At 31.8% G+C, this 26,196-nt stretch overlaps 1 protein-coding gene across 1 annotated transcript in view; it reads left to right on the top strand.

Annotated features, from left to right (window-relative positions):
* The window catches only part of mv (lysosomal-trafficking regulator mauve), a 96,279-nt gene that overhangs the window by 45,868 nt on the left and 24,215 nt on the right, over positions 1–26,196 (top strand). Inside the window, exons 21-41 of the mRNA XM_089245932.1 lie at positions 266–547; positions 1,061–1,262; positions 2,685–3,221; positions 3,701–3,840; positions 5,896–6,065; positions 6,688–6,805; positions 8,123–8,223; positions 11,082–11,171; positions 11,989–12,074; positions 14,605–14,724; positions 14,853–15,092; positions 15,710–15,795; positions 17,546–17,620; positions 18,216–18,347; positions 18,463–18,621; positions 19,563–19,639; positions 21,772–21,960; positions 23,129–23,274; positions 23,573–23,678; positions 24,592–24,653; positions 26,109–26,143. Coding sequence (XP_089102058.1) covers positions 266–547; positions 1,061–1,262; positions 2,685–3,221; positions 3,701–3,840; positions 5,896–6,065; positions 6,688–6,805; positions 8,123–8,223; positions 11,082–11,171; positions 11,989–12,074; positions 14,605–14,724; positions 14,853–15,092; positions 15,710–15,795; positions 17,546–17,620; positions 18,216–18,347; positions 18,463–18,621; positions 19,563–19,639; positions 21,772–21,960; positions 23,129–23,274; positions 23,573–23,678; positions 24,592–24,653; positions 26,109–26,143 — 3,153 coding nt within the window. The remainder of the gene's footprint in view (positions 1–265; positions 548–1,060; positions 1,263–2,684; positions 3,222–3,700; positions 3,841–5,895; positions 6,066–6,687; positions 6,806–8,122; positions 8,224–11,081; positions 11,172–11,988; positions 12,075–14,604; positions 14,725–14,852; positions 15,093–15,709; positions 15,796–17,545; positions 17,621–18,215; positions 18,348–18,462; positions 18,622–19,562; positions 19,640–21,771; positions 21,961–23,128; positions 23,275–23,572; positions 23,679–24,591; positions 24,654–26,108; positions 26,144–26,196) is intronic.

Raw genomic sequence — 26,196 nt, 5'->3', positions numbered from 1 at the left:
GTACATGAAGAAAACCTAAGCAGTTCTGGGTATCTTTGCTAGAATTTTTATATAGGTGATTATCAATACAGAGAGTCGTATACTTGTGCGAGTTTCACTGTATTTAGAATCTTCCTTATAAATTTTTTTTTTGATATGATCTGTTTCAAGGCCATTCAAAAATGTTAATATTGTTAAAGTTTTGTTTGTATTTGTATCGTTAGTTTCAGTTTAATGTGTGAAAGCAGCAGTACATATTTATATGACAATTTCATACTTCCCAAAGGTAATCCTTGATGCATGTCTGAGTAGTTCAGTTATGAAATGCTCGCAATGGAAAACCAGTTGGTCTATTGATTACAAGAGTGATGCCATAATTTTCAGGCCATTCTTATGGGTTCTTCTCACAAAATGTATCTTCTCTTCAAAGAATTGTCCAGAAGCTGTTCAAGCATCTTTTGTGAATGTCATAAGATTACTGCTAAGACAGAATCATCCATATATGACTTTCAATTTGCAACAAATGAGATTGATGAATATGCTCGAAATATTGTTGTCTTCCTTAAAGGTTATATTTCTTATTTTATATATAATATTTTGTATTTACTGGATTTGTTTTAAACTTTATGATAACTACTTAAGTGTTTAATGCATATTAAATGAGTAAACTTGGTATTGATAACTTAAGATTTCATAAATGTGAATGAATTGGTATAAAAATAGCATACCAGGAATAGAGAGAGACAGATTGAGATTTCTCATTGGAAAATTATTTGCCCTCTATGAGTAGTATAGGCCTATGTTACACAGAATTGTTTTTTTCCTTCTTCTGAAATGGGAACGATATTACAGTAAGAATGTGGATGAAAACTGAGGCAAAATTCTCAGTCTTAAATCATTTTTTCAATGTTAAAAAAATCAAAAATAGAGGCATTAAATTTATCAAAACGTAATTGTTAAATGGATAACTGAACATATATTTCATTTAATTTTTTTTATATCCATGTGACGAATAGTGTAGCATCTTTGCTTTCCTTCATGATGTTCACATAATATTCATAAAATTTTTAATTTTTTCCAGTACCATTACATACTATCTGATGAGCGCATGCCTGTCGAAGTTGCTGTAGCTTTGCCACAGGTTATAAAAAGTTTGCTGAGTTATCCTATGGATGTGCAACAACTTTGGCTTGTTTGCAATTTTCTTTTGCTCCTTCACCAGGCCTCTGATACATATGTGTGTCATGCAAAGTCATCTTTCTTTTTTCTTCTGGAGCAACAAGGTAAAACAAGAATTATATGAAAAACTGTAATTTTGACAAATTAATTCATTCATTACTAAGACTAGAATCTTTATGAGCTAAAAACTGATAGAAAATGCGCTATAAAAATGCATTTATCCCCTAAAAAAACTAAAAATACAGTGAAACTTTGTTTAACCATCACCGTCCAGACTAGGGCTATGACGGATAATCGAATAGATGAATAACAGAAATCTCTTAATACAGTAACACGATTTCACTGCGGGCCTGAGACAAAAATAAAGTCATGGCATCATCAGATGAAAGCAAGCCTTCGATGAAAATTTTTCTGTAACGTCGCTTCATATTTTCAATTATGCCCTGTTCCATAGGTTAGATAAGTGGAGTTGTATTCACTGGGATAAAGAGGTATGTTATTTTGCCATAATCACTTTTGAGTTCACAAGAGGGGCTTATCCATTAACAGCAGTTCTTCCTGCAGTAACAGTTTTTTTGTCCATATGGGGACTTCAACTTGAGGCACGAAAACGTTGTGGAACCATTTTGAAAAAAATTATTTGGTCCATCCAAGCACTTTTTTTCTGCATAACAGTTCACAAGCAATGCGTTCATATTTAAATTTTTAGAAGCACATGGTTTTTTTTATTTATCAATCACAAGCAGGAGTAATCTATGATTGCCAGTGGTATTTAAACAGACCATAGCAGCGATCTGATCTTTTTGGACTTAAAACCTAGGGCTGTTTTTCCATATTTTTCTTTTAGACGATGGATAACAGAAACTGATGGTTAAATGAGTGGGGGTTAATCAAAGTTTTTCTGTATGCCCAAAAACTGAAAATTCACCTTATTAAGTCAAAGAACTACTAAAAATTTTCCTTTTCAAGGAAAATTGAAAAGGAAAGGCCTTCCTGCAAGGCCAGTGACATGGCCTTGCTTTTATTGCACAGTGAGTACTTTGCATACTCATTAATTTTCATTCCAGTAAATTATAGGGAAGTAGGGTGATATGAATTCATGTGATCTCCATTATTTTATTCGGCAAAATTTGCTTTAAAAGTTTTTGAAACGTAACTATCTGCAATTAATTGAGAATGTAGAATAAGTTATCACTATATTAAATACATACTATGCTACGATAAAGGTAGTAGAAAGAGAAAAATTTTACTCAAACTTGTGGGTACAAAATTAGTTTGGTAATCAGGGCTGTCATTTGGGGGGGGGGGCTGCCCCGCTGGCTTTTGAAAACACTAAAAATGGTATATATATATGTACATACATAAAATATATATACATACATGTTCTTTGTCCCCCCCCCCCCGGAAAAAAGTTGAAATGACGTTCCTGTTGGTAATTGTTAGCTTATTTGAATATGATAGTTTTACGTTATGTGTATGTATGGTATATATATACATATTTTTAAAAAGGCATGAATTTCATATAGGTACCTGGTTCAGAAGGAAAATGATGAAAAATTCATTGTCTGATGATGACCAACAATTGGCATTTTCTAGCACAGAATCAGCCCACGATTCATTTTTGCAAGCATCAGGTTTAAGAGTTTCCACAGTTCACAGAGTCAAAAGTATGACAGATCTCTCGAAAGAGTCAGAGCCACTTCCTTTAAAAAGAGCCTCATCACTGAATATGCTACCTATTTCAAACAACGGTGAAAAAAACAATTCATTTTTGTCTGTACATGCTGAGGAATCTAGTTATTCTGAAGCTTTCGAAGATGTCTCTTACTCAAACATTGGAAAGACCACTGAAAGTGAAAGCGAGCCGATGAAAATTCGAAGAAATAACGCAGAAGAAGTCAGAAACTTATTAGATTTAAAGAATGAGCATTTGAGTCAGATTGATCCGATTGAAGAAGAATTTTATTTTTTGAGAAAAGGCAAGAGAGCAGAAAATGATAGAGAATCAACAGAGCAATTCAATCAAGCCTTATATAGTCCAGATTATATTGAAGTGTATGTTGGTAAGCAGAGTTTTTTATAATAATTAATGTTTTTAGTTTGTTTTAATAAATTGAAAAAATATGGAAAGTTTTTTTTTATATGGAAAAACTTTAAGTTTTTTAAGTTTTATCTCAAAAAACTACATCATGCTAATTGATACTGTTAATATAAATGTTCATATTTTTACTTAATTTTTAATTTGCAGTAATTCCCCCCCCCCCCATCCCCGCCATGTAATACTTTCATATGAATGTTACACTTTTGCTAATTGGTGTATTTGGTTATTGATACACCTTTGCTAACAAATCGTGCGTGTAATATTTTTTCTATTGACTTGAGGTAGAAAATTTTCCTGTAAATCTTTATGAATTTTCAAAAAGAAATTTATATGTAGCTTTATTTGTGACTGAAAGGAATTTCTATTTACATCCTGCTTTTCAATCATGATTTCTTTTCTAATTTTTTCTTTTTTTAATCTAAATACTTTTCTGCATTTTAGGTTTGCTTAATGTAGTGTCTGATGTCATAAGTCATTGTGGAAGCGGGATGAAACAGCCTGTCTTAGATGTTGTGAAACCAGAGATATTTATTGTTTTAGTGTATAACAGAAATTCAAGAATATGTGCTGCTGTACTTGAGGTTTGTATCTGTTTTGTTATACCAAGCTTAACCTTATGAATTAATTCCATATTTCTGACACATTGACGTATCTATTGATGAAGAACTTCCGGGTGAATGTGTGGTCTGCTTCTATTTGCAACTTTATTCTTCTGTTTATTATTTGAAGAAATTTATTTGCTTTGTGTCAAATAAATCAATAGTTGGAATCAAGAATGTATACAGTAAAAGGCTGTAACTAGGATTTTTGGATCTTGGGGCAAACATGATTTTACCACCCCCACAACTTTAAAATTTGATAATTTACAACAGCAACGGTGACATGACCTCAGAAAAAAATTTCTACCAGAAAGAATCCCACACGAAGGGGTTAGTGCATCAACCTCTTGTTGAATATAAAAAAGGCTGCTACTCTCTCGCAATCAGCAACAAATTGTAGGTTCCCTAGCTCCAGTGTGCAGAAGATGACCATAGTGCGACAAAAATGATTAATATTTGATAATTTTTAACTGTGTTCTTTATTCCCATCAGGGTTTAAGCTACGGTCGCATTTTTCGCAAAATGCGAAAGAAAATCGCAGAATGCGAAAAAAGTAGCCGCCACTTTCGCAAAAATGTGTATATGAGGTACACAACGAGTAGACATCCAACCATCAATCATTACATTAGGGGTCATTCAAGTATTACGTCAGCATCGGGGGGGGGGGGGAGGGGATTTCGGATTTGCGGACTTTTGATGACAAGGGGGGAGGGGTTTGAAGGTTGCTGACATCATCAACCACCCTTTTTGAAGGTATGAAATATTCTAAGCTGCTGACGAAATTTTGCCTACAAGGGGTGGAGGGGTCAGAAATGGCTAAAAATCTGCTGATGTAATACTTGAATGGCCCCTTAGCATTGTTATTGTAGCATTTTGCTAAAGCTTTTCCCCTCATTTTCGCTTTTTTGCGAAAGGAATTTTTTATCCAGCTTAAACCCTGATTCCCATCTAAATTTTGTCATCTGGGGCAGTTGTGCCCCTGGCCTTGTAAAGTTCCAGCCCTGATACAGTATATTCATGTTTAGTGACATTAACTTATCTCCCACTTTATACTGCTAAAAAAATGCACCATAAGTCATTCTGCTGACTTAATTAAATTTTTTACTTTTTTATCCAGTACTGCTAATTCGGTTAGTTCTGCAGTTTTTGATAAGAGTTAGCTATTTTTACCTTACATAAAATAAATACTTTCTCTAAAAAAACTTGCACTACAAGTAATACACTATGCAGTAGAAATACAAAACTGAGATTACAAAAGATTCACTTCTTATTTTAAATAAATCATTTAACTTTTGTTGAATTTTATGAATAGTGCCATCTAATGAACGTTCAGTATCCATTTTTTTGTTGAAGTTAATGCGATTTTCTCAATATTGAATGTTCATATTGTAGGTTGTGGAGATTCCATTGCTATTCATATTATAAAAAATTATAATTGCTAAATGCAGTTTATGAATGGTTACAACTTTCAGGTTGAGTGGTTTTGTTGGCATATGTTTTGGCCACTACTGCTGTGGACATCTTTGGTGCAGGTGACAGTGAACAAGGAGAGATTGTCCTTCGTCTCAGCTGAAGCAATAGGGTTACTTCTGCTGAAGATGCAGAAAAATTTACATCATTGGTGTGATGTGCAAATCATTTGGTATGGCATGACAGCTTTTGATTGATTGGATGTGGCTCAGAGACTTCTAATTTGCATAAGAGATCCGGATGTAAAGTTTTTAGCTTTGCTGTAATGATTTATATATCTGACATCTCCAGCTAAAATGCCAGTTCTTCTGAAGAGAACATCATCTCCTTGTCCCAGTCACGTGCACTAAACATGTCTGCCACCGTAGTAGATGAAACCTATGCCAATAAAGCCATTCAACCACAGCATAACAATCTGTAAAGTTCTATATATGAATTCTAACCATGAACGAGTTGCAAAACATCTAACCAGTTGCAAAAACATTCATATACTGAAGGAAATGAATGTTTTTGCAACTGGTATTTGCATTAATGTTTGCTTATCATGATTTTTTTTCTATCAAAAAGGTCATACTTAATTATTTACAAAAGTCATCAGAGGAAAGAATCACAGATTTCATAAATTCTCAGGGATTTCATATGCTTGCTAATCAGCTTCATCAACTTCCAGTCGATCCTCTAGTGATGGGTGTATGCTTCAATTTTATGTTTTTTGGAAAACATGCTGTTGAAGACTCGTAAGTCATTTGTTTAAATTTTAGATTAAAATTAACCTCATATCTTCTTATCTAAACCTCCATCTGAACTTTGAAAAAAATATAGAAACATAAGATCACATAAATATAATAGTAGTAGTTGCATGAATTTTGAAACATTGCCATTAAAATACTGTTGCTTTATAATTTACAAACAGGATACGTTTAGTGCATTGTCCATAAGTTGAATCATTAATTCAAAATCACACCAAGTGAAAGGTTTCTGCTTTATCAGAGAATTAGACGATCTTATTCAAGATGAATAAAATAGCATCATAAGTAAATTGAATCCAGCCGTTAAGCAGTGGAATGGACCGCAAGGCATTCTTGTTTAGAAATCCATGTTATATTAGCCTCTCAATATGCTGTTGTATATGCTTATAAATTTAAAAAATCCTTTGGTTAATTATGAAAAACAATTCATCAAAATTGTACTGTATGTTTTTTAATAATATACTATTAATTTTACTTTTAATTACTTATTTACCATGAAATTGTGATTAATTAACACACAATTTACCATTCATGGGTATTATAGCCATATTTGTAACCACATTGTAATTACTAAAATATTAAAAGAATTATTTTTTGATATTTTTTTCAGATTTGGTGAGTTTACTGCCACATTAAGTGTTGCTTCTTGGATACCTCTTCTTTCTGTACTTCCAAATGCAACAAAAGATGTAGGGGCGTGCAATTCTATATTATCAGCTCTCAATCATGTATGTTTGTTGCCATAGTTGCCATAAATGTATTTATATACTAATGCAGATCTTTAGTATGACCAAGTGAATTGTAAATTAGGTACTTTTAAGTTTACTACTGGTGTACAAGGAGAAAGTTCTTGTGCCCAGTTACAAATAAAACATATTTGCTCAAAAATTCATGTAACTTATTGAAAATCAACCAGTCTGCCATTTTGTCCTTTGACCATTACTTATATTTTCAGTTTATTTTGTCTATACTATGATTTTGTTAATGAATTTACACTTCACTATATTTTATCTGATCATAGGAGGTATCTCACGCTTTTAAATATAATGAAAGTCATTAGTTTTTCTAACAACATTTAATTTACTCATTATGCATCATTGTTCTAGGACCAATACTTTTTCTCATTTACATAAACGATTTTTGCAAACTTAAATTACAATTCTTACGATGAAATTTATGTATACTTATCAGTTTTCTAAATATAGAAAAGTACATTACTTATGGGGTATACCCATGAAAATGTGGTGTATTAATTGAATTTTTGTGACGTATTATAAAATTTATTATAAGAACATACGTATGTAAACATATACTGTAAATGTATATAGAACATAATATGTTATATTGAAGTTACTGTATCAAAAATAGAAATTTATAATTTATGTATGGGAGTTAAAATTACTTTTTATACCTTCTGGCAGGAAAAGTCCCTTGAGGGTCACATAGTGGGTGTGTATATGTATAATATATAAACATATTTTTTGTGAATATATATATAGATATATATACAGAATGTGTAACATAAAATAGACAGCTTACAAAGCTTTAAAATTATATATATATATATATAAAAAATTTTAAAGCTTTGTAAGCTGTCTATTTTATGTTACACATTCTGTCTAATTACGAAAAAAAAAACGAACCTCTCTCTCACACACACATCTATATTACATAAATACATTAGTTTCAGTTTTATCATATGCACTTTTTAGCCTAGTTATTTGGTATTAAATATTTATATTATATATATACACATGCACACAACTTTATTAATGTTTTCATCGCATCAGTTCAGTACCATTTAGTATGATTTTAGCTGACCATAAAATGTCAATATTAGATCAGGTTGGTGCATACTTTTGGAAATGAAATGTATTTGCCATTCAAATTAATAAAATTTTAATTTAACTGCATTTTCAATATGAAGCGAATCAAGTAAAGTTCAAAGAAATGAAATCAGCCTGGGTATTTTTTCTCATTAATTTGAATCAAAGTTTTGAATGTAATGACAAATGGTTTATTGTGACTATTTTTCTGATATCTAGCAACTTGTAGAGATTCCTAACATGATTCCAGAATTGATGAACAATGGTTTAGCCGAAAGTCTGGTTCTATGCTTGACCAGAAGTATACATCCATCCAATGGGTAAGACTGAATTTTATTTTAAGAATATTGCTATAAAAATTATTATTTTTTGAAAAGTTTATTTATCATGATGAAATATTACATAATAATGGCAAAAACAAATTCATCAAGAAATCATATAGATCTGTACTGATAAATACAAAGTATTAATGATGAGATCTTTTACATGGGACTTCCGTTTAAAATTTCTATCTATAGTAATATCTAGCTATTTAATGGAGCTCATTTGTTCTAATGGATTACAGGTACATGACAGGTCATAAGGGCAGTTTTTGTTTATGAAAAATGATATTATAATTAGTATCTATGCTATTGAGGTTTGAAAAACTAATTTATTTTGTTTTTATAATATTTATTTTGAGAGCATTTTGATGAAACCAATTTTGGACTTTGATTAAATCATTGTTAATAATATGATTCAATGATTGGATGAGTGTTTCCAGAATAAAGAAGTATGGTGTCATTGGCAAATGTGAATATTTTGACATTGAGTTCAAGGTTATGGAAATCATTAATATACATAGTAAAAATTTACGGTACCAATGTAGTTCTTTGTGGAATTTCGCTGTGCATGTTCATTGTACTATTAATATATTTACCACACTTACCCTATTGAGGTCTATTATTAAAATAGGATTCAAATAATTTATGAGCAGTTCCTCTAATTACATATGTAGGCAATTCGGCAAGTAATATATTGTGATTGATGCTGTCAAAACATTTTCGTATATCAAGAAAAATCTATTGTTTGCTTTGAGTTATCTAAACTGTCAACTATAAATTTACTTAATTCAATTAGTGCAGTTTCAGTACTTTTGTTTGGCAGGAAATTGTGTTGATTATTTGAGAAGAAATTATGAATATTTAAAAATTAGTAGACTTTACATCTTATGATAAATTCTAAGATTTTCGATGCTGTACTGAGACTAGAACACTGTTGTACTGAGTACAGAAACAGGATCAATTTCTAAGATCATTCCTATCACTGGTTTTGTAAATAGGTGTGATGATTGCCTTTTTGCATGATTCTAGAAAAACACCACATTGAAAACAGTTACTTAATCAGTGAACATGAATCAATTAGGATCAGTGAACATGAATCAATTAGGATCAGTGAACATGAATCAATTAGGATCAGTGAACATGAATCAATTAGGATCAGTGAACATGAATCAATTAAGATCAGTGAACATGAATCAATTAAGATCAGTGAACATGAATCAATTAAGATCAGTGAACATCTGAATGACATTGTAATGAAAATGTTTCTAAACTTTTGAGTTCATTGTATCAATGAAAGATGCAGAGTTTTTACATTTATTTACAATTTTCTTTTTTTCAATAATATTAGTTGGAGGAAGAAAAATTGAATTTTGGGAACTTCGTATGTATCATGTATAAAAACCACAACTTTTCTTCCAATACTATTAAAATGATAGTTAAATTGATTGGCAAGAATCAGAGGCTCAACATTTTCCGGACGTATACTTTCTTTGTTACCCATGCCTAGTACATTATTGACAAATTTCTAATGTTCAGTGTTGTTTCGGCACTCAGAGAACTTGAAATAGTAGTACTGTTTTTTGGATTGTTTTATTTTAGACTTGATCCTTGATTTTTACATTTTTATATGCTACTAGCTATAACACCCGGTGCTGTCTAGGTTTTCTTCAATTACTGGAAGGATCGAGAAAATGACAAACCATTATAAAGGAATAAACTATAATACTGGTAGCATTAAAGAAGATACAAACCATTGTAGAGGCACATGCGTTTGCAATGTATTGCTGGGGAACCATGGCAACCAAAGTAAACATTCCAAAAGTGATTTTTGAGGCCCAGGAACCATTGTTGCCCAACAGTATTTTGCCCAGCTCTGAAATTTTTTTTAGGTAGCCTATCGTTTAAAAGTCGGGTCCCATTTGGTATATATGCAAAATTTGGCGACGATAGATCTAAAATTGTAGATTTGTATAGAGAAACACAAACAAATAAAGAAACAAATGAACAATAAATCAATTATATATATATAGATTTCTATAGAAAGGCTATATGGATATTTTCTGGTTTTTATGTAAAGTTGTTGTTTTGTCTTAATTAAACCACAATTAGCCCATGGCTTATCACACTTTCTCCTTCAGACAATGTTTCTGCATCTGGAATGATTTTGTGCAACAACATTTGTCGTAGATAAAAAATTTTCAAAATCTAGTTCAGGGTGAGTGTTATCAAATCAGAGTTATAATTTTGGAAGAAACGTGGCATATTGGTATGCCTAATAATTTTCATTTTTCTGTGTGTAGTTTGGCTCATTTTATATATATAATATTTGGGTAGCAAAATAAAGTTTACGCACAATCGGAAAGTGGTCAATTATGTCTGTCTGAACTATTGATATAGTATTCAGTAATATTAATTGAATTACATAAATAAATATGATCTATACAAGTATTAGAGAGGGCGTGCCTAGTTTGATCACTATTCAAGGGGAGGAAGTCATGTCCTGACAACATATTCACATAAATAAACTCTTTGTTATTTTGGTTCAATATGTTAATGTTACCTATCAATAAAACATTTTCAGATTTTAGATTTTTTAATATGGAGTAATGCTCGTCAACAAATTCTAGCTTCGGAAATGAGTATGTTCAGTACAAACAAAGAATAGTTAAATTGAGTGATTGGTTGTTTATATTTTTTGGTCAATTTACAATTGGAATGTAAACCTGTATCTATCAGTAAATGATGTTTTCCATTATATAACTATGACTTATGCGTCATTTTTCATTCACTACATAATTTTTTCTCAATATTTGAGAAGTTAGTTTTAATTGTGACTTTTTATACATTCCTTGAAGCTCAACTGATTCTGTGTTACCCATTGAGAAAAATAGGATACTGAAAAGTATTTCCCATATACTTCGATTGATTTCATCAAATTTATTCAGGTATGACTGCAATATTTATATTTTTTCACCTCATCTCACTATCTGTATTTTGACACTGTGAAATTAGATGAATACTTGCTAGAGAGTGCTGATGTGACTAACTTGTTTTATCTTTATTTATTTTGCTTACTTCCACCATCTCAGTAGTTGAATATTATTTTGAATTCTGATTTTTGATTATAAAATTTTTTGTAATTTGCACTGCAAGTCTGATGGTATTTTTAAGTGATGTTGCATAGTCACGTGGGGAGTCAAGATGCATTTTTTTAGAGTTGGTTTTCCAACTCTGTGAAGTGAATACAATTTGGTCTCCCCACACTGGGAACAATTAAGGCCCCCCACAACATCAGATATTCATGCATGTGTACAAGCAATAACCTGAAGATTTGTCACTTCTGATTCAGGAAGATAGATGGCAGTATTTTGAATTATGAGATACAACTGACAGTCATATTTATATTAGGAAATGAATATAGACAACAATTTCCAGCATGCACCGATTCTTTAGATGACCATAGTTTAGCCCAACAGAAACAACCCCAGATCATAAAATTTTCTTTTTTTCAAGGCTTAAATTGGGAACAAATAATTTGTAATAAGTAAATTGGGAGCAGTGAAATATATCTGGACTTTTCATTGGTCATGCAGTGTACATTTCTATATCTGAGTGCATATGATGGAAATAATTGATAATACTGAAATGGAGATTCCTCCACATAGGAGGAGGAATTCCCCATATCTATGTTTTTCATATATAAAACATATTTACAATTACCAATTTGATGATGGATATAAATTATATTTTGTTTCTCTTCAGTTCACGAAATGTTGATGATTTCACGTCTTTTACATCCTTGCTGCAACTTCTCTTTGAGCTTGAAATGCAGTGTCAAAAGCGATGCGGTAATTAATTTTCTCTCTCTCCTGATTTCAAACAGTCTTCTTGTTGGAGACTTGAGAAGTACATGACTGATATGTTTTCATTTTATTGAAATGTTAAAATGTTTTTTTCATTGAGTAAATCAAATTAGCTTTTATAAAGTTTTTACAATTAGAAATATATTTAAGGCATTTGAGTTCATGTTAAAGTGGTTTTTAAAAAAAAATTTAAATCTTAATACACATACAGTAATCTTTCACTTATGGGTCAGTGCAAGGGAACGAGAAAAAGATACATTAGTGAGACAGACATATATAAGTGAATAGCGTTATTTACTTATATCTTTGATCATTTTTGTTGTACCGGTCAGTTTCTGCACATGAAGGCTAATTAGACCGGGACATACAATTTATTGCTGATTCCGAACGGCTGGCTTGTTTTTATACTCATTGAAAGGTTGGTGCGCTAACCCCTTGAAGGGGGACTCCCTATGGTAGCAATTTTTTCTGCTGTCATGTTGCCGCTTCTGTTGTACCCCTGTGTCAAGAAAGTTTTCTGACAAGGACGAGCCATGTATCAAACTTGCAACACGCCTAAACATCCTTTGGTACCTTAGGCGAGTATCTTATCGACCTGGGCTACCGTGCCCTACCTATATCTTTGAGCGGGAGTACAGAAAATCATCTTATAAGTGAGATATCACTATTTTTTATGTAAACCATGGCTCTCCATGAAACATATGAAAACTAAACAGGTACTATGTAGATAGTTTACTATGATAATATGATTAGTACATTTAATTTATTATAAATTTGGTAAAATATGAAAGACATATTGGGTTCACATAAAAGAAAATAATCATTCCTCAGTTTATTCAAGTTGTAATGATTTAAATTTGATATTAATAAATCAAAGAGAAGAAATTCAGAAGAAAATATAAAAATCCTTATTTTCCTTTCAATTTGACGCATATAGCTCTGTGTTGTGTGCCAGTGCCTGATAGTACTGGGATATTGAGAAGTTACTCATATTCAACTCTCACTCATAAATGCACAATAATAATCTTTCATACTCCTATATGGAACAAAATATTTTTCTCTTTCTTTCATTGTTGTTGCTCTTTTTTTCCTCCATTTCATCTTTTTACCATTAATATTTTATTGGTAATTGCTGCATTTATTATCATATCAAAAGACAGTAATATAAGTATAATGATTTATTATTTTCTACAATAATTACTATAAATTATTATATTTAAGTATAATACAGTAAAATCTGCTTTTTAACAGAATCACAAGGGATCAAGTTTTTTTTTCCTGTTAAACACAGGTTTCCGCTTAATAAATGTTCATTTGGCACAATGTGTAAAAGTATGTAACAATCTCATATGTAACTGAAATAGAAATAAATAAATTAAAAATAAAGTAGAAAATGAATAATTTGAAGATAAGATAATGTTCATTATTTATTCCATAATGACTAAATATTTAGATTTTCACAGCATCTGTATGAAACTTCACCCCACACTGTTCTTCTGAATTGATAACATTTACGTTTTTTTTTTACTTTCTCCAAGATTTTTGATGAGAGATGTCAATATCTGTCTTGTTAGTTTCAGTTTGCACATTGTCGTCTGTGTTTATGTAATCCTCAGCACCAGAGCCATTGCTAGGATTTTTATGGGGGCGGGCAACATGATTTTGCTACCCCTACCACTGTGAAGTTCTGTGATTTTATAACAGTGTTTTTGTTCCAACCTAACATTTGCCCCCACCCTAAATTTTGCCACCGGGCAGTTCCCCCTTCAACTCCCTCTAATTCCAGCCCTGCTCACAATTGTGATCACAGAAACCTGTTTCCATACAATTTTGTAAGTCTTGCATATCATTTGGAAATCCAACCCTTGCACTGATTTCTCCTGTAGAAAAGCCTGCTTATCCGAAAAATTTTGTTACAGTTTCAGAAAGCAACTGCTTCATTACCTATGACTTATCAAAACCACAACATCAAGTATGGAAACACTTTTTGCTAATGTATGGGTGGATGATGTAGAACTTGCATTGGCAGAGAGAGATTGTACAAGAAATTTTGGTAGAGCACATTTTGTCTGATCCTATCTTCTATTGGCCGCTAAATACTCGAAGTGTTTGTGTGAAATTTTCTGTTAGACGCGTGCGCGGTAAAATTTTCTTTTCTGTTTCCACAATAGATAGGTTTTGTTTAATCCAGGTTTTTAATGTGCATTTTGGCATTGAAATCAAGGGACCAAGATTTTTGTAATATTGAAGACAGGTTTTATAAAAGACAGGTTTTTCTGTTAAAAGGTAAAAATTCTATGAGTTCAATTTTAACAGTAGACTGCAAAAATTGCACTTTTCTCCACCTTTCAGCAAAGCTAAGTGCTATTGGAAGTATATTTCGTAAATATTCAAAATCTTAATATGGAAATAAATTACAAAAATATTTAAGTTTTATAACATTTTTTCAAAAGTTTAACATTAACTTTCTTTCATTCATAATTTATTTCCTTTTGTTGTACCTGTTGTTTTTTAGGGCCTTCTGAAGTATGTGTGACATCTTTTAGAGATTGTCAATGTGTAATTTTTCAAGCTGCTATTGATTTCATTGATGTGTATAATTATAGAAAGATAAAAGATAATAGGAACGAAGCAGGTAACCAGTTCAAAATTTCAGTGAAATTTCATATGTATTTAATTTCACATTTTATGGTATCACATCTAATTTCTGTAGATCTGAGCCTTCATTATTTTTACCAGTGTTTTATTTATATATTCTTTTAGGGAATAATTCGATATGGGAAATTTTAATAAACATGCCAGACAATCTAAACCCATATTCAACTTTCCTTTCATCAAATTCGAGTGTCTCATCTGATTCCAAGAACCCAGAGTTCACCATGTCTCATTCATTTAATACTCTTCAGAATGCCGAAAAAGCCAATAAAGAGCTCCCAATGTCTGTCGCTGTTGACAGGTTCCGATTTGTCTTATCAGTTGCATCTGATTTTGTTGTATTTCAAGGTAAGTTTCACATTCTTCATTGAAGTATATAAAATATATATATTTTTTTATATTGAAATACTCTTATAATGTTGATGTTCTCAGTGGGACAGAAGAAGAAAATTTAGAAAGATTTAAATTTATAAAGATTTGGCACAGACTGTTCGCTTAAGACTTACTTGTTACTTAGTGCGAGTGGTCTGCACTGTATCAATCTATCTTTTTCTTTTTTCTTTGTTGCATGAAAGAAGAAGCTTCATTCGACCTCCCCCCAACAAAATAGCTGTTTAAAATTGTATTTCAATTTTGAAAATTTAAGTATGAAAACCTAATGTAGAGTCTTTTTTTCAGAAGCAAAAAAATAATAATTGTGTAATGCAGTGCAAACTCAAGGCTGTAGCCAGGGGGACTTGGGGAGGGGAGGTTAGTTTCCCCTGCCCCCGAAATGCAAGTGGTTCCCCCCCTGAAAGAAATTTCTGACCACGAGCCTGTGAAGGCTTCTCACTTGAGTAAGAAAGTAAAATAAGATGCTTTGAGTCAAATTTGTTTTGGTCTTTTATGTTTAATTTATAATAAATTTTATTTTAGTTTTTAAATTATTTTTTGCTTTGCTACATTTTCTACTAATTTTGCCTTAGATGCTCAGTGTGAATTGACGGAAAAGCAGAAATCTTTTTTTAGAAGTCTATTCCATTCTCTTATCAAAGGCCTTTCTACCATGATGGTATGAAATCAAAATTATTTTAAATTTGTTTTTGAATTATTTCAGTAATATTGATATAATAGTGCACTTAACCTACAAGAAATGTTTGGCTCAACAATTTTACTGAGAGATCACTGTGATATAAACTCCCATCCCTCCCCATTCAGAATATCCGCTGCATTTACAAATGTATTCAATCTTTAATCTTTCCACACAATATCTATCAGTCATGACATCATGGCCCCCACATGGGTGGGGCTGACAGGGCTCTGGGACTATTATTATTATTTTCCACAATGGAAAAATATAAATACTATACTATAAATTCACCATAGAAAGGAGTCTGTGAAAAATCTGGCTTAGGGCCCATGAGAGGTGTAGAGGTCCTGATGCAGGATGTAGGGGGGGGGGGGGAGCATGCATGGAAACTAAGCTATAATCTCAAACAAGCAGCAATTCAAAGGTTTCAACAGCTGGCTGATGCAAAGATGAATTCAGGAAAGAAAATTCACTTGCCTTTGCAGGGGAAGAAGAGGGGGGGGGGTGAACCCATGTTCTCACTTACCGGATGAAATGCGCTTAATGGCACCATACATGAACAATCAAACCTAACTCAGGTCAAAGGTCACAATTGCTGACACTGCCACCAGATGGCAACTTATCCAATCAGATCAGCCAATCAAATGGGCTTTTAACACCAGAAAAACATAATGCAACAATTTCAAATGTAACAAATCTTGACTCTGGTTATAATGAAAAAAAATTGTTATCTCTTGTGAATGTCATAGTAGCAGAGTTTGACCGCATTTCATTTGAAATATGAATTAGAATAACAATACATCCAGCAAAATATTTTTTAATATTTGCATTATTTTTATCTGCTTTTCTAATACATTGGAATATTAGATGCAAAACCGATTTCTTTTAAACAGTCATCAAATCTGAATTCTCTCTTAGAAATAGGGGACATACATTTTTTATTTCTTCATCTATTTATATATGCCTCAAATTTTATTTCTTTTTATTGCATGTAGAGATTTTATGCATTTCAGTAAGAGTTGAACAGAATCCTACAGTTGAAAACCACAAACAGAAAAAAAAAGCATCCTAGATAAAATAAACTCTCTCCAAAACTGAAGGCAGGTGCCTTAACCGTTCTTCATTTATTCTTCTCCCCCCCCCCCTTTTTTTATAACAGCAAACTTTTGATGCAACAAAAGTTATGTGTGCGTTCAGGAATTATCATACTAACCGAAGACTTAAATAGTATTATAAAATTAATATTATTATAAAAAGACTAAAATACACAAAAAAAAATTAATAAAAGTTAACATTCTTGTTCACTTTTATTAATTTTTTTTGTGTATTTTAATTTCTCGAATTTCCCTGTAAAATCTTAGTACCAAAGGAGAAATGTAGCAGAAACTAGTACAGCAGTACTTTGTCTTGCTGGTAATCAGTCAGAATTTAATGTCTGAGAGCTAGGAGCTTTGAAAAAGTTGCAACTGACATGTTTTAAGCCATTTTGTCTTGAAGGGAGAACAATTGTTTCCCCCTTTGATGTACACACCCTCTGTGATCTGACACCCTCCTCCCCCATTCAAAGAGCCTGTATCTGCTAATATTTCAGACAAAAATGAATGTCCTAAATCAAGATACCATTGTAGTTGAATATCATGAAATTTTGTTCATGTTATGTGAATTTTGTCAGATTTGGTTTTAGTAAGATCTTTGTTTGATTGGTTTTTATTTTCCTTCAACTTTTTTTAAGGGAAAAAGTGTTGGTGGCAGCAGAACAAAATGGTCAGCTGTTATTTGGTCTGTGAAGGATACTTTGAGAATTGAGGTATTTTTCTTATCAGTTTTTACAAAGAGCTACTTTTTTAAAAATAAATTCTTCAAGAAATATATTTATTGCTTATTAATTTATAATTTCTTTGGTATAGCATGATCATGCAGATCCATGTGCAAACCCCATTGTCGCCACAGTGGTGGTTGTCTGAAATTGGTTTTCTGTGGTTCTCTCTCCCAACTTTGAGGCGCGAATGTGAACCGATCTCCTCATTAAAAAGTCTTGTCACATAGATCGACAGGCCTACAATGGTACAAATATTCAATTAATACACTTCACTCACTTTACTTCTGGAATGTAGATGGCAGCAATAAAAAAAAATCAGACACAGCACTATATATGCACTCACATTTCTGGCAAAACTCACTCACTATTAAATTGCCCATGGTGGTATACCAGAGTTGTGCTCAGTTTGAAGGAAAGGTCCATGTGCAATTGAGCACCTGATATTCAATCAATCATTAATTTAATTTTATAAATCCTACTAAGTCTAGAACTTATTGGAGGAACAAAAAATATTTACGCTTTCGTTATTATTATTTTTTCCCCTTTCTAAGTGATTGATTTAAAATTACATTTTCTCATGCAGGTTAGCCGATTATTAGTTGCTATCTTAGCTCAAGATCAAGATATCGAACGAAAATGTTTTGTTCTTGAGACTCTGGCTGACCAACGGAAATGTACAGATATACTCACCACAGTTTTGTTCAGTGTTTCTAAAGTAAATAAAAACTTTTTTTAATCGCTTCTCTGTGTCATTTTTTTTGAACATTTATAATTCCACTATGATTGTGTGAATATCATTAAAATTTTTTTTTTTAATGTATCCTTCACAGGTAGAAAGCATGCCCATATTTTTGTACAGTTTATACAATCACAGAAGCTTCTTCAGTGAGAAACAAAGAAATGATTTCCATATTGTTTTCTCTTATCTTAAACAACAACTCAATGGAATCGATTTCAACAGTTTCCGAGATAAAGAATTTGTGGATAAGGTAAATGCATATTTACAGGACACATAATTTTTTTAAATAACAAAAAATCATTGTCATATTTTATTATTGTAATATTAATCAGAAAATATATTGGTGTACTTAATTTTTGTTTTTTATTTTTGTGAAATTTAAAATTATTTGACCTATTCTTAGCATTGGAAGCTCATTTATTATAGTTTCAATGGCAAGTATGTTTCTTCTTTGGCTCATGCTTCAATTATTGTGAATGTAAAAGATATTTTCTCATAGCAAAGTTAAATAATACTTTTCTGACATTTATATTGTTTATATATTTTTTCTTTTGATAAATAGTTTTCTAGAAAATTTATAATTGTAACATTTTTCAAATTTTGGAATATTTTCTTTGTATGAACATTTAATATTTGATTTCTCAAAAATTATTAAAATTCTAATTCACTTGTTTTAAAATGTTGTACACCAATGAAGATAACTGTTATTATGCAAGATATCATGCACAAGTAACGATTTGAAAATAATTAAAGTGGTATAACTTTTCCTTAAAGAGTAGAAGGGAGAATGTTTTCATTCCCATTCTTTTTAAATAAAAATTTACAGAAACTTTGATATCTTCTCTCTCCCCCCCCCCCCCCAGCTATAATCAAAGCTGACCAATCAAATTTCTGCCACTGATAAACTGGTATTTAGTTCATGATTTTAAACAGCAAAAACCTGCCATTATTTTTACAATTTTGAGTACATATTTAAGCAGAAAAATATTTTTCAACTAATTGTGTGAATTATTTTAGTTTCATTTTTTTTACATCTTTAAACTAATTTTAAGTTTGTAACTATATTTAAAAATAATATTTGAGACTTTAATTTTTGTTCCTTCATTGATTTCCGTATTCGAATGAAGATTCAAAAATCAGTCACACAGTTTGCCATTAATATCATGCATGTGTTTTTTCTTTTGTGAACAGTTTGTTGAAGATTGGCATCAGTTATGGATCCAAGATAGACAGAAGTGGCTAAGAAAGCAACTAAAAGTAGAGCGAATGTATGTACTACTTTTCCCCTGAAATTTTTTACATATTTCATCTTGATTCTATGTTGCATTTCATCTTGATTCTATATTGTATTTCATCTTGATTCTATGTTGTATTTCATCTTGATTCTATGTTGTATTTCATCTTGATTCTATGTTGTATTTCATCTTGATTCTATGTTGTATTTCATCTTGATTCTATGTTGTATTTCATCTTGATTCTATGTTGTATTTCATCTTGATTCTATGTTGTATTTCATCTTGATTCTATGTTGTATTTCATCTTGATGTGTTGTATTCAATATCTTGAAAATATTTTTTCTCCCTCCACATCATGTGAATTCATTCAGTACTGTAATTGTAATTGAGTTATTCAAATTCAGTCAATCAAGTAAAATAAACAATTTATGACATTGTCAGACAGACTATATCTGGGCAGTAAATCAGATTTTAAAGTGGTTGAATTTTGTTGCTTCAAACCCAACCATTACTTATTCCATCAGAAGATATTGCATTCTTTGAATATCAAATATAGTGTATCATTGTTTATCACCAGCACTGCTCTCTACCTGATAAGATGAGTGCTTCAGTGATACCAGAAATTATGGAAAAAAGGAAATTTTTAAGGTTAAGGCATCACTTGTAAACATTGAAGTTATCAAAAAAATATAATACAGTGTGTGGAACTTTCCACAACAGATACTGCTCCTCAGTAGACACCTCCTTTTGAAGGACACTTTCAAAGCCATGAGAACAGGGTTTCAATGTATTTGGATAAACAATAATGGACACTACAACACTCTTTAGCAGACAAAAATTTTGGTCCTATGGTGTCCTTTATCAAGAGGTTCCACTGTACAGTAGACTCTTGATAATCCAGCCTTGTTCTAATCCAGCCCATCCAGTAATTCAGCACTTTTTCTTCAAGCATACAAGAGGAGAACATGTCTGTGTGTAAAAGTTTATACAGTTCACGCTGCTTAATGTGTTCACATCAGGACTCTGGGGTTTCTGATAACCATAATTGATAACTATATCTGACAGAAATCCAAAAGCAGATGTGATGGTAATACCTCCAGTTTAATTGAACAGGATGCATGGAAATTTTACTACTGTTTTTCTTTTCCACACAACTGGTTGCAAAATGTTCAATCTGCAGTTTTCTTTTTCCACATTGTTCTTAAACAGGATATTTCTGCTTTAAACTAAAATCCTGTGTTTATTATTATTCAGTCATTATGAGGAGTTTGAATAGAACTGTCAGATGTGTTTTATGAATTATGAAAGTTTTTTAATGCACAGTACATTCCATAGATTCCTTGAGGGTCTTTCAGCGGAGTTACAGTGAAACTGAAAAAAAACTGACCAAGAACTGAAAAAAGGGGCTTTTGTTTTTACATTACATTTGTCTCCACTGTAGGTGGACCATTGCAAAAGAAACTTTGCACATACATGGAGATAACTATTATTACTGCCCAAATAGGGCATTGTGAACTGAGTAGAGAAACGATTGTCAATAAGGAAAGGGTACACCTTCTGACTTTCTACATAATCTTGCAGGTTGATAATGATAATAGTCATAGAGAAAAAAATCTGACTCAACCTCAGCATTCAGATATGCAATAAAACTTTTGACAGAAAAAAAATGCTATTATAAACCAAAATCCAGATAACTATAAACAAATTCTTTCCCATGTTATTTCAATTATTCAATTTATGATATTGATCTGGTCCATACTTTGCGCAAAAGTCATAACAATGTCAGCATAATTCATGATTCTATGATATGCTGTCAACTGTATTATTCTCAAATGAACTTTTTCAACTAACTTCTCTGAATTCATTGATTTCAATAATCTGCCAAACCCTGGTCAGATACATGCTGGATTACCAAGAGTCTACTGTACTTAATTTCTTTGAAAAAGTCTCTCCGCAGAGACAGGCAAACATTCAGCATGATAGTTACATAACATTCGATGCATCTGCATAAATTCAAGCCACAGATGTGGGCGAAACATCAGAAACAAAATCTCCTAGACCATGGCCTCATAACCCGGAAACCGTTTGCAAGTCAGTGCATAACAATGTTTGTTCATTTTATTTGCTGTAGTTGCTGATATATCTATGGTTTTTTGTTTTGGTAGAGCCTCAAGGAAGCTTGTAATGCTCGCAGAAAAGGTTTCTGTCACTGCAATGGATGTTACCAAAAGAGTAGTGGGAGTCCAGAGTATTGAGAGGAAGAAGTTTATGGAGGAACTAAAGCTGAGAAATAGTGAGGAAGTTGCAGCCAGTGAAACATGGCAGAGTCTGGTGGAGCAATGCACCCATGAAAGGTATGAAATTAATGGACAATTGTTGTGAAATTTTTCTGAAAAAATGAAGATATGAAATTGCAGTGTATAAGCTTATTAGGCTACATATAAGCTTTTATGTGTAGGAAAAATGAATATTGAAGAGGAAAAATTGGTAAAATATACAGCCTTATAGCAAACGCTTGTGCTGATTAATTATACTTTCAGAACAGTCATTTGAGACAAATCATTAATTAGAGATTTTTACCACAAATTTAAACAGCATCTTATTAACAAAATGATTACTTAAATACAAGAGTGCACAACCTCCTGCCTGCAGCCAAATACGATCTGCAAAGGTGTTCCATTTGGCTTGCGGAAAATGTTCCTAAAGAAAAGTAGCAGTAAAGTACAGATAAATGCAACATAATAGGTATCATAGTTTCTGGCCCAAAGTTCTATTCACATCAGATATCTGGCCAGTAGAAGACTGTGGACCCTGCTCTAGTACATTCTTAGATACATAAATGTATTAACAAAGTTCTTCATTGTAAAATTTTCTTCTTTCATATTAATTGAACACAAAAAAAGCAGAACATTGTTGCTTCCCTCTATCGCAAAGAAAATTAAACCTTTACATACTCTAGTTTTATAGCACACTGTGTGATTTTTGTTTTTGTTTTAAAAGTTTCTGCTGTTTGTTATACCAAACGTGCTTACAGCGATATCCCGAATTTCATCATTAACTTTTTCCAAGACTTATGGTTTAATTCGAGGGGAAACTTTTCAAGTAGTGATGCCCCCCCCCCCCATTTAGGAAGATAAGGAATCTTGCAGATATTATTTTCTTTTACTTTTTTTATTATTAAAATATTTTGATGGAACATTTTTCGGGGAAACATTGCTTTCTAAGGACAGAATGCCAAAGGCCTTCAAGCTTTGCTTAAGAATTGGTCTAATTAGAAAATATCATTTTTAAGACGGGACAACATGAATGCAATTTGACGTAAGTTAAGGTTACAAGTTGGGGTATTACTGTATTTGATTTTGATTTTTGTTCAGTTTTTGTTGAATTTATGTGAGGACATAAAATAAATTGCATACACTATATAAAAAACACTTAAACTTACAGTAAAAATGAAAATTTGAAGGCATATTGTATTATTTGAATGTAGGAAAAAGCTAATGATTTCATATATTTGTTCAATAGAGCTGTATGGCATATAAAAGAGTGTTATCCTCATTCTTGGGAACTTGATCCTACAGAGGGTCCTCAGAGAATTCGAAAAAGGCTCAGACGTTGTTACTTGAACATAGAACCAAAATTTGTGATGCAAGAGTTCAGGAAGAAGCTTGGTAATTTTATAATCTTCTTGGATATATTTTTCTTTTATCTGAAAGATCTTGAAACTAAAGTTTATTTCTATAATAGAAGTTTCAGTTATTGGTAGTAAAGCAAAAGTTTTCATTGCTAAAATTTCATTTTAATTATTTTAAAAAAATGTAACACTATATGCATATTTTGTGTTACACAATAATAATAAATGATCTTGTGAGAGCTCTAAAATTCTCTGTATATTTTAAAGCATGATGTCTCGATAAATTCAAACATAGAATATGATAAATTGGGTGTGATATACTCTGATTTCATTAGATCCAAACAACGTACCAGTTCCATTTGTGTGTTTGCTTGACCATGAAAGTGGTGTCCCTGACTCTTCCCTTGTTTTGAACAAGCTGCATGTCAATGAAAAGATTGAGTAAGTGCTTTTTTTTTGTGATCCTGCTGTAGAAAGTAAGGCCTGAATGTAAGCCAATCTCCCATTTGAGGAAGTCTCTTTGAGAGTGTCTGCAGACCTTTAGTATAATATTCATACAGCACAGAAATTCAAGCTTTGGCCATTTTCACTTCAAGATATGGAAGGCAGATGTCAGCACTATAGACCATGAAACATAACTCTGACAACATAAATATGTTAGGACCACACATACACTCAGAACACATGTTTCTGCATGTATCAATTCATTACAAATTCTCCATCATGTTTATGAGATATACTTATCTCATAAACATTAATTAGTTGTAGAAAGCAAGCACTAGCTACAGATAGGCTGTATAACTGTTATGTATAAACTACATAGTTATATTTCTTTTAAATTATAATTTTCAACGTAGAAAACTTTCTTCTGCAGTACCTCGAAAATGAGACTGTTTTTCCACACTTTTTGTTAAAAATTTACATGACAGAATTTTCATTAATGAGCGTAATAAACTCAATTATTTCAATACCTTACCAATTTACATTAGTGATTGCATTTTACATTGAAGTGCATCAGAATATGATTTCCATGGCGGAAGAATCCAGCATGAAACTAATTTTCTGTGAATGTACATTATTTATACCAGTGGTTCTCAACATTTTTCGAGACACAGTATATTTTTTCTGTGGTGAATCCCGTAGACATCTTTTTTAAATTTATTTTTAAAATTTTCTGTTTTATTTTATTCTTCTTGAGTGGCCATAGAGCCCCTGGGAAGTGCATATGGAGCACCAAGGGTGCAGAGCATCAGTTGAGAATCGCTGATGTATACATGTGTGATTATACTGCATTAAAATTTTGTCATGGAATATATGTGACAGACAATTAAAGCAAGTATGTTTAACTACACAGGTACACATGTACATGTAGAGTTGTTATGCCTCTTGAAGAAAAGAAAGGGGAGTTATTGATTGGTAAGATTTAGTTGTTTTAATAACCATATTTTTTTTCCTTTATTCAACCTCATGAGTAAAATCCTATTAAATGTAGCTTAACTATTTTGTTGTTCAGTCGCTGTGTATCTATCTAATCTTTTATGAAAATTTTGACAACTCATAGGAATTAAAACTGTCAGGTTTTTTTAAACTCTCTCCTCTTCCGTATTTTAAATAACCTTGAATATCTGACCCTAGTCTATTTGGAAGTATCTGTTATCTGTCTTTGCTCTCATGGATTTCTTAATCTGAAAATTACTCGCGATGATTCCCCCATATGAAATTTGAACCCATCATGACCCCCTCCAGGTTGAATTTTCAGAAATCCGGTTTTAGTGGGTATCCACATTATAAAATATAATACTGGCCAAATTTCATATTTATAGCTTCAGAGGTTTTGGCTCGGCTATGTGATTGTTCCCATATAAGCTTTGAACCACCTTATAACCTCCTTAGAGGTTGAAATTTGAAAATTCCCTTCTTAGCAAGTCTTTTTATGGCCCCCTTTAGGAATGGAATTTAAAAAAACCCTTTTTAGTGAGTCTTTGCATGGTGAAATGTAACTACTGACTTCAGCAGTGTTAGCTTGGTGTGATTTTTCTATGTAAATTTTGAACCCCCCCCCCCCTTTATGACTCTCTTAGGGGTCGAATTCCAAAAACCCTTTCTTAGTGAGCCTCCACATCATGAAGTAAAACTACTGACCAAATTTCATATTTATAGCTTCAACAATTTCGGCTCGGCGATTATGAATCAGAGTCAGGACATGCCATTTTTATATGTATAGATTTTCTGTTAACCAATATTGGTTTTGTCAGTGTTTGTTTAGTTTTTTGGGGGGATGAGAAAATTATCTCCAAAATCTGAAATTCTCCTACTAATAAAAATGAAGATTTTGATGAGGGCAAAGAAACTTTGCAAGTGCAAATGAGCAACAATGTTCTTGTTATGATGTTTCAAAAGTGTTTGGTTGGTTGAAGCATCAACAGCATTGCAACTCATGGGAAGCAAGGTTGCTAAAACCCTTGTGACATAGCTGTAAAGCAGATGTTGACTATATTGTCTCCAAAAAAAATGTCTGTGGAATATATATTTCACTTTATCTAATTCTGATCATACTGGAGCATTAGATAGTTGCATATTTGATCATCTGGAAATTTCAATTTTCTGACCCAATTAGATGTGATGCTTATCTGAATTATGTCAGACAATCAAGATATACCAAACAAGACATTATACCATTTTTTACATTTTTTAGCATCACTAGTGGAGTGATTATAAAAATGTGGTATAACTTATATAAAGTTAAAAATAAAATTTTATATAAAATCATTTTAATTTTGCCTGCATTTAATTTTCTGTGCTGTGATTTTTTTTTTTTTATGATGAGTTTATCATTCCTCATAAAAATTATCTTAAATTTTTGTTTTTTAGGAGACACATTTCTCCACTTTATTGAAGAATCAAAGGTCTGTATAAATACATGTTGGATGAAAAAATACTATGAATTTTTTTTCCCATT

Source organism: Pholcus phalangioides, unplaced genomic scaffold, assembly GCF_987345545.1.
Source record: "Pholcus phalangioides strain wild (caught in Gottingen) unplaced genomic scaffold, Ppha-v1.0 ptg000016l_1, whole genome shotgun sequence".
NCBI lineage: Eukaryota > Metazoa > Arthropoda > Arachnida > Araneae > Pholcidae > Pholcus > Pholcus phalangioides.
The sequence above is the reverse complement of the archived record's forward strand: the minus strand, read 5'-3'. Positions and strand labels throughout refer to the sequence as shown.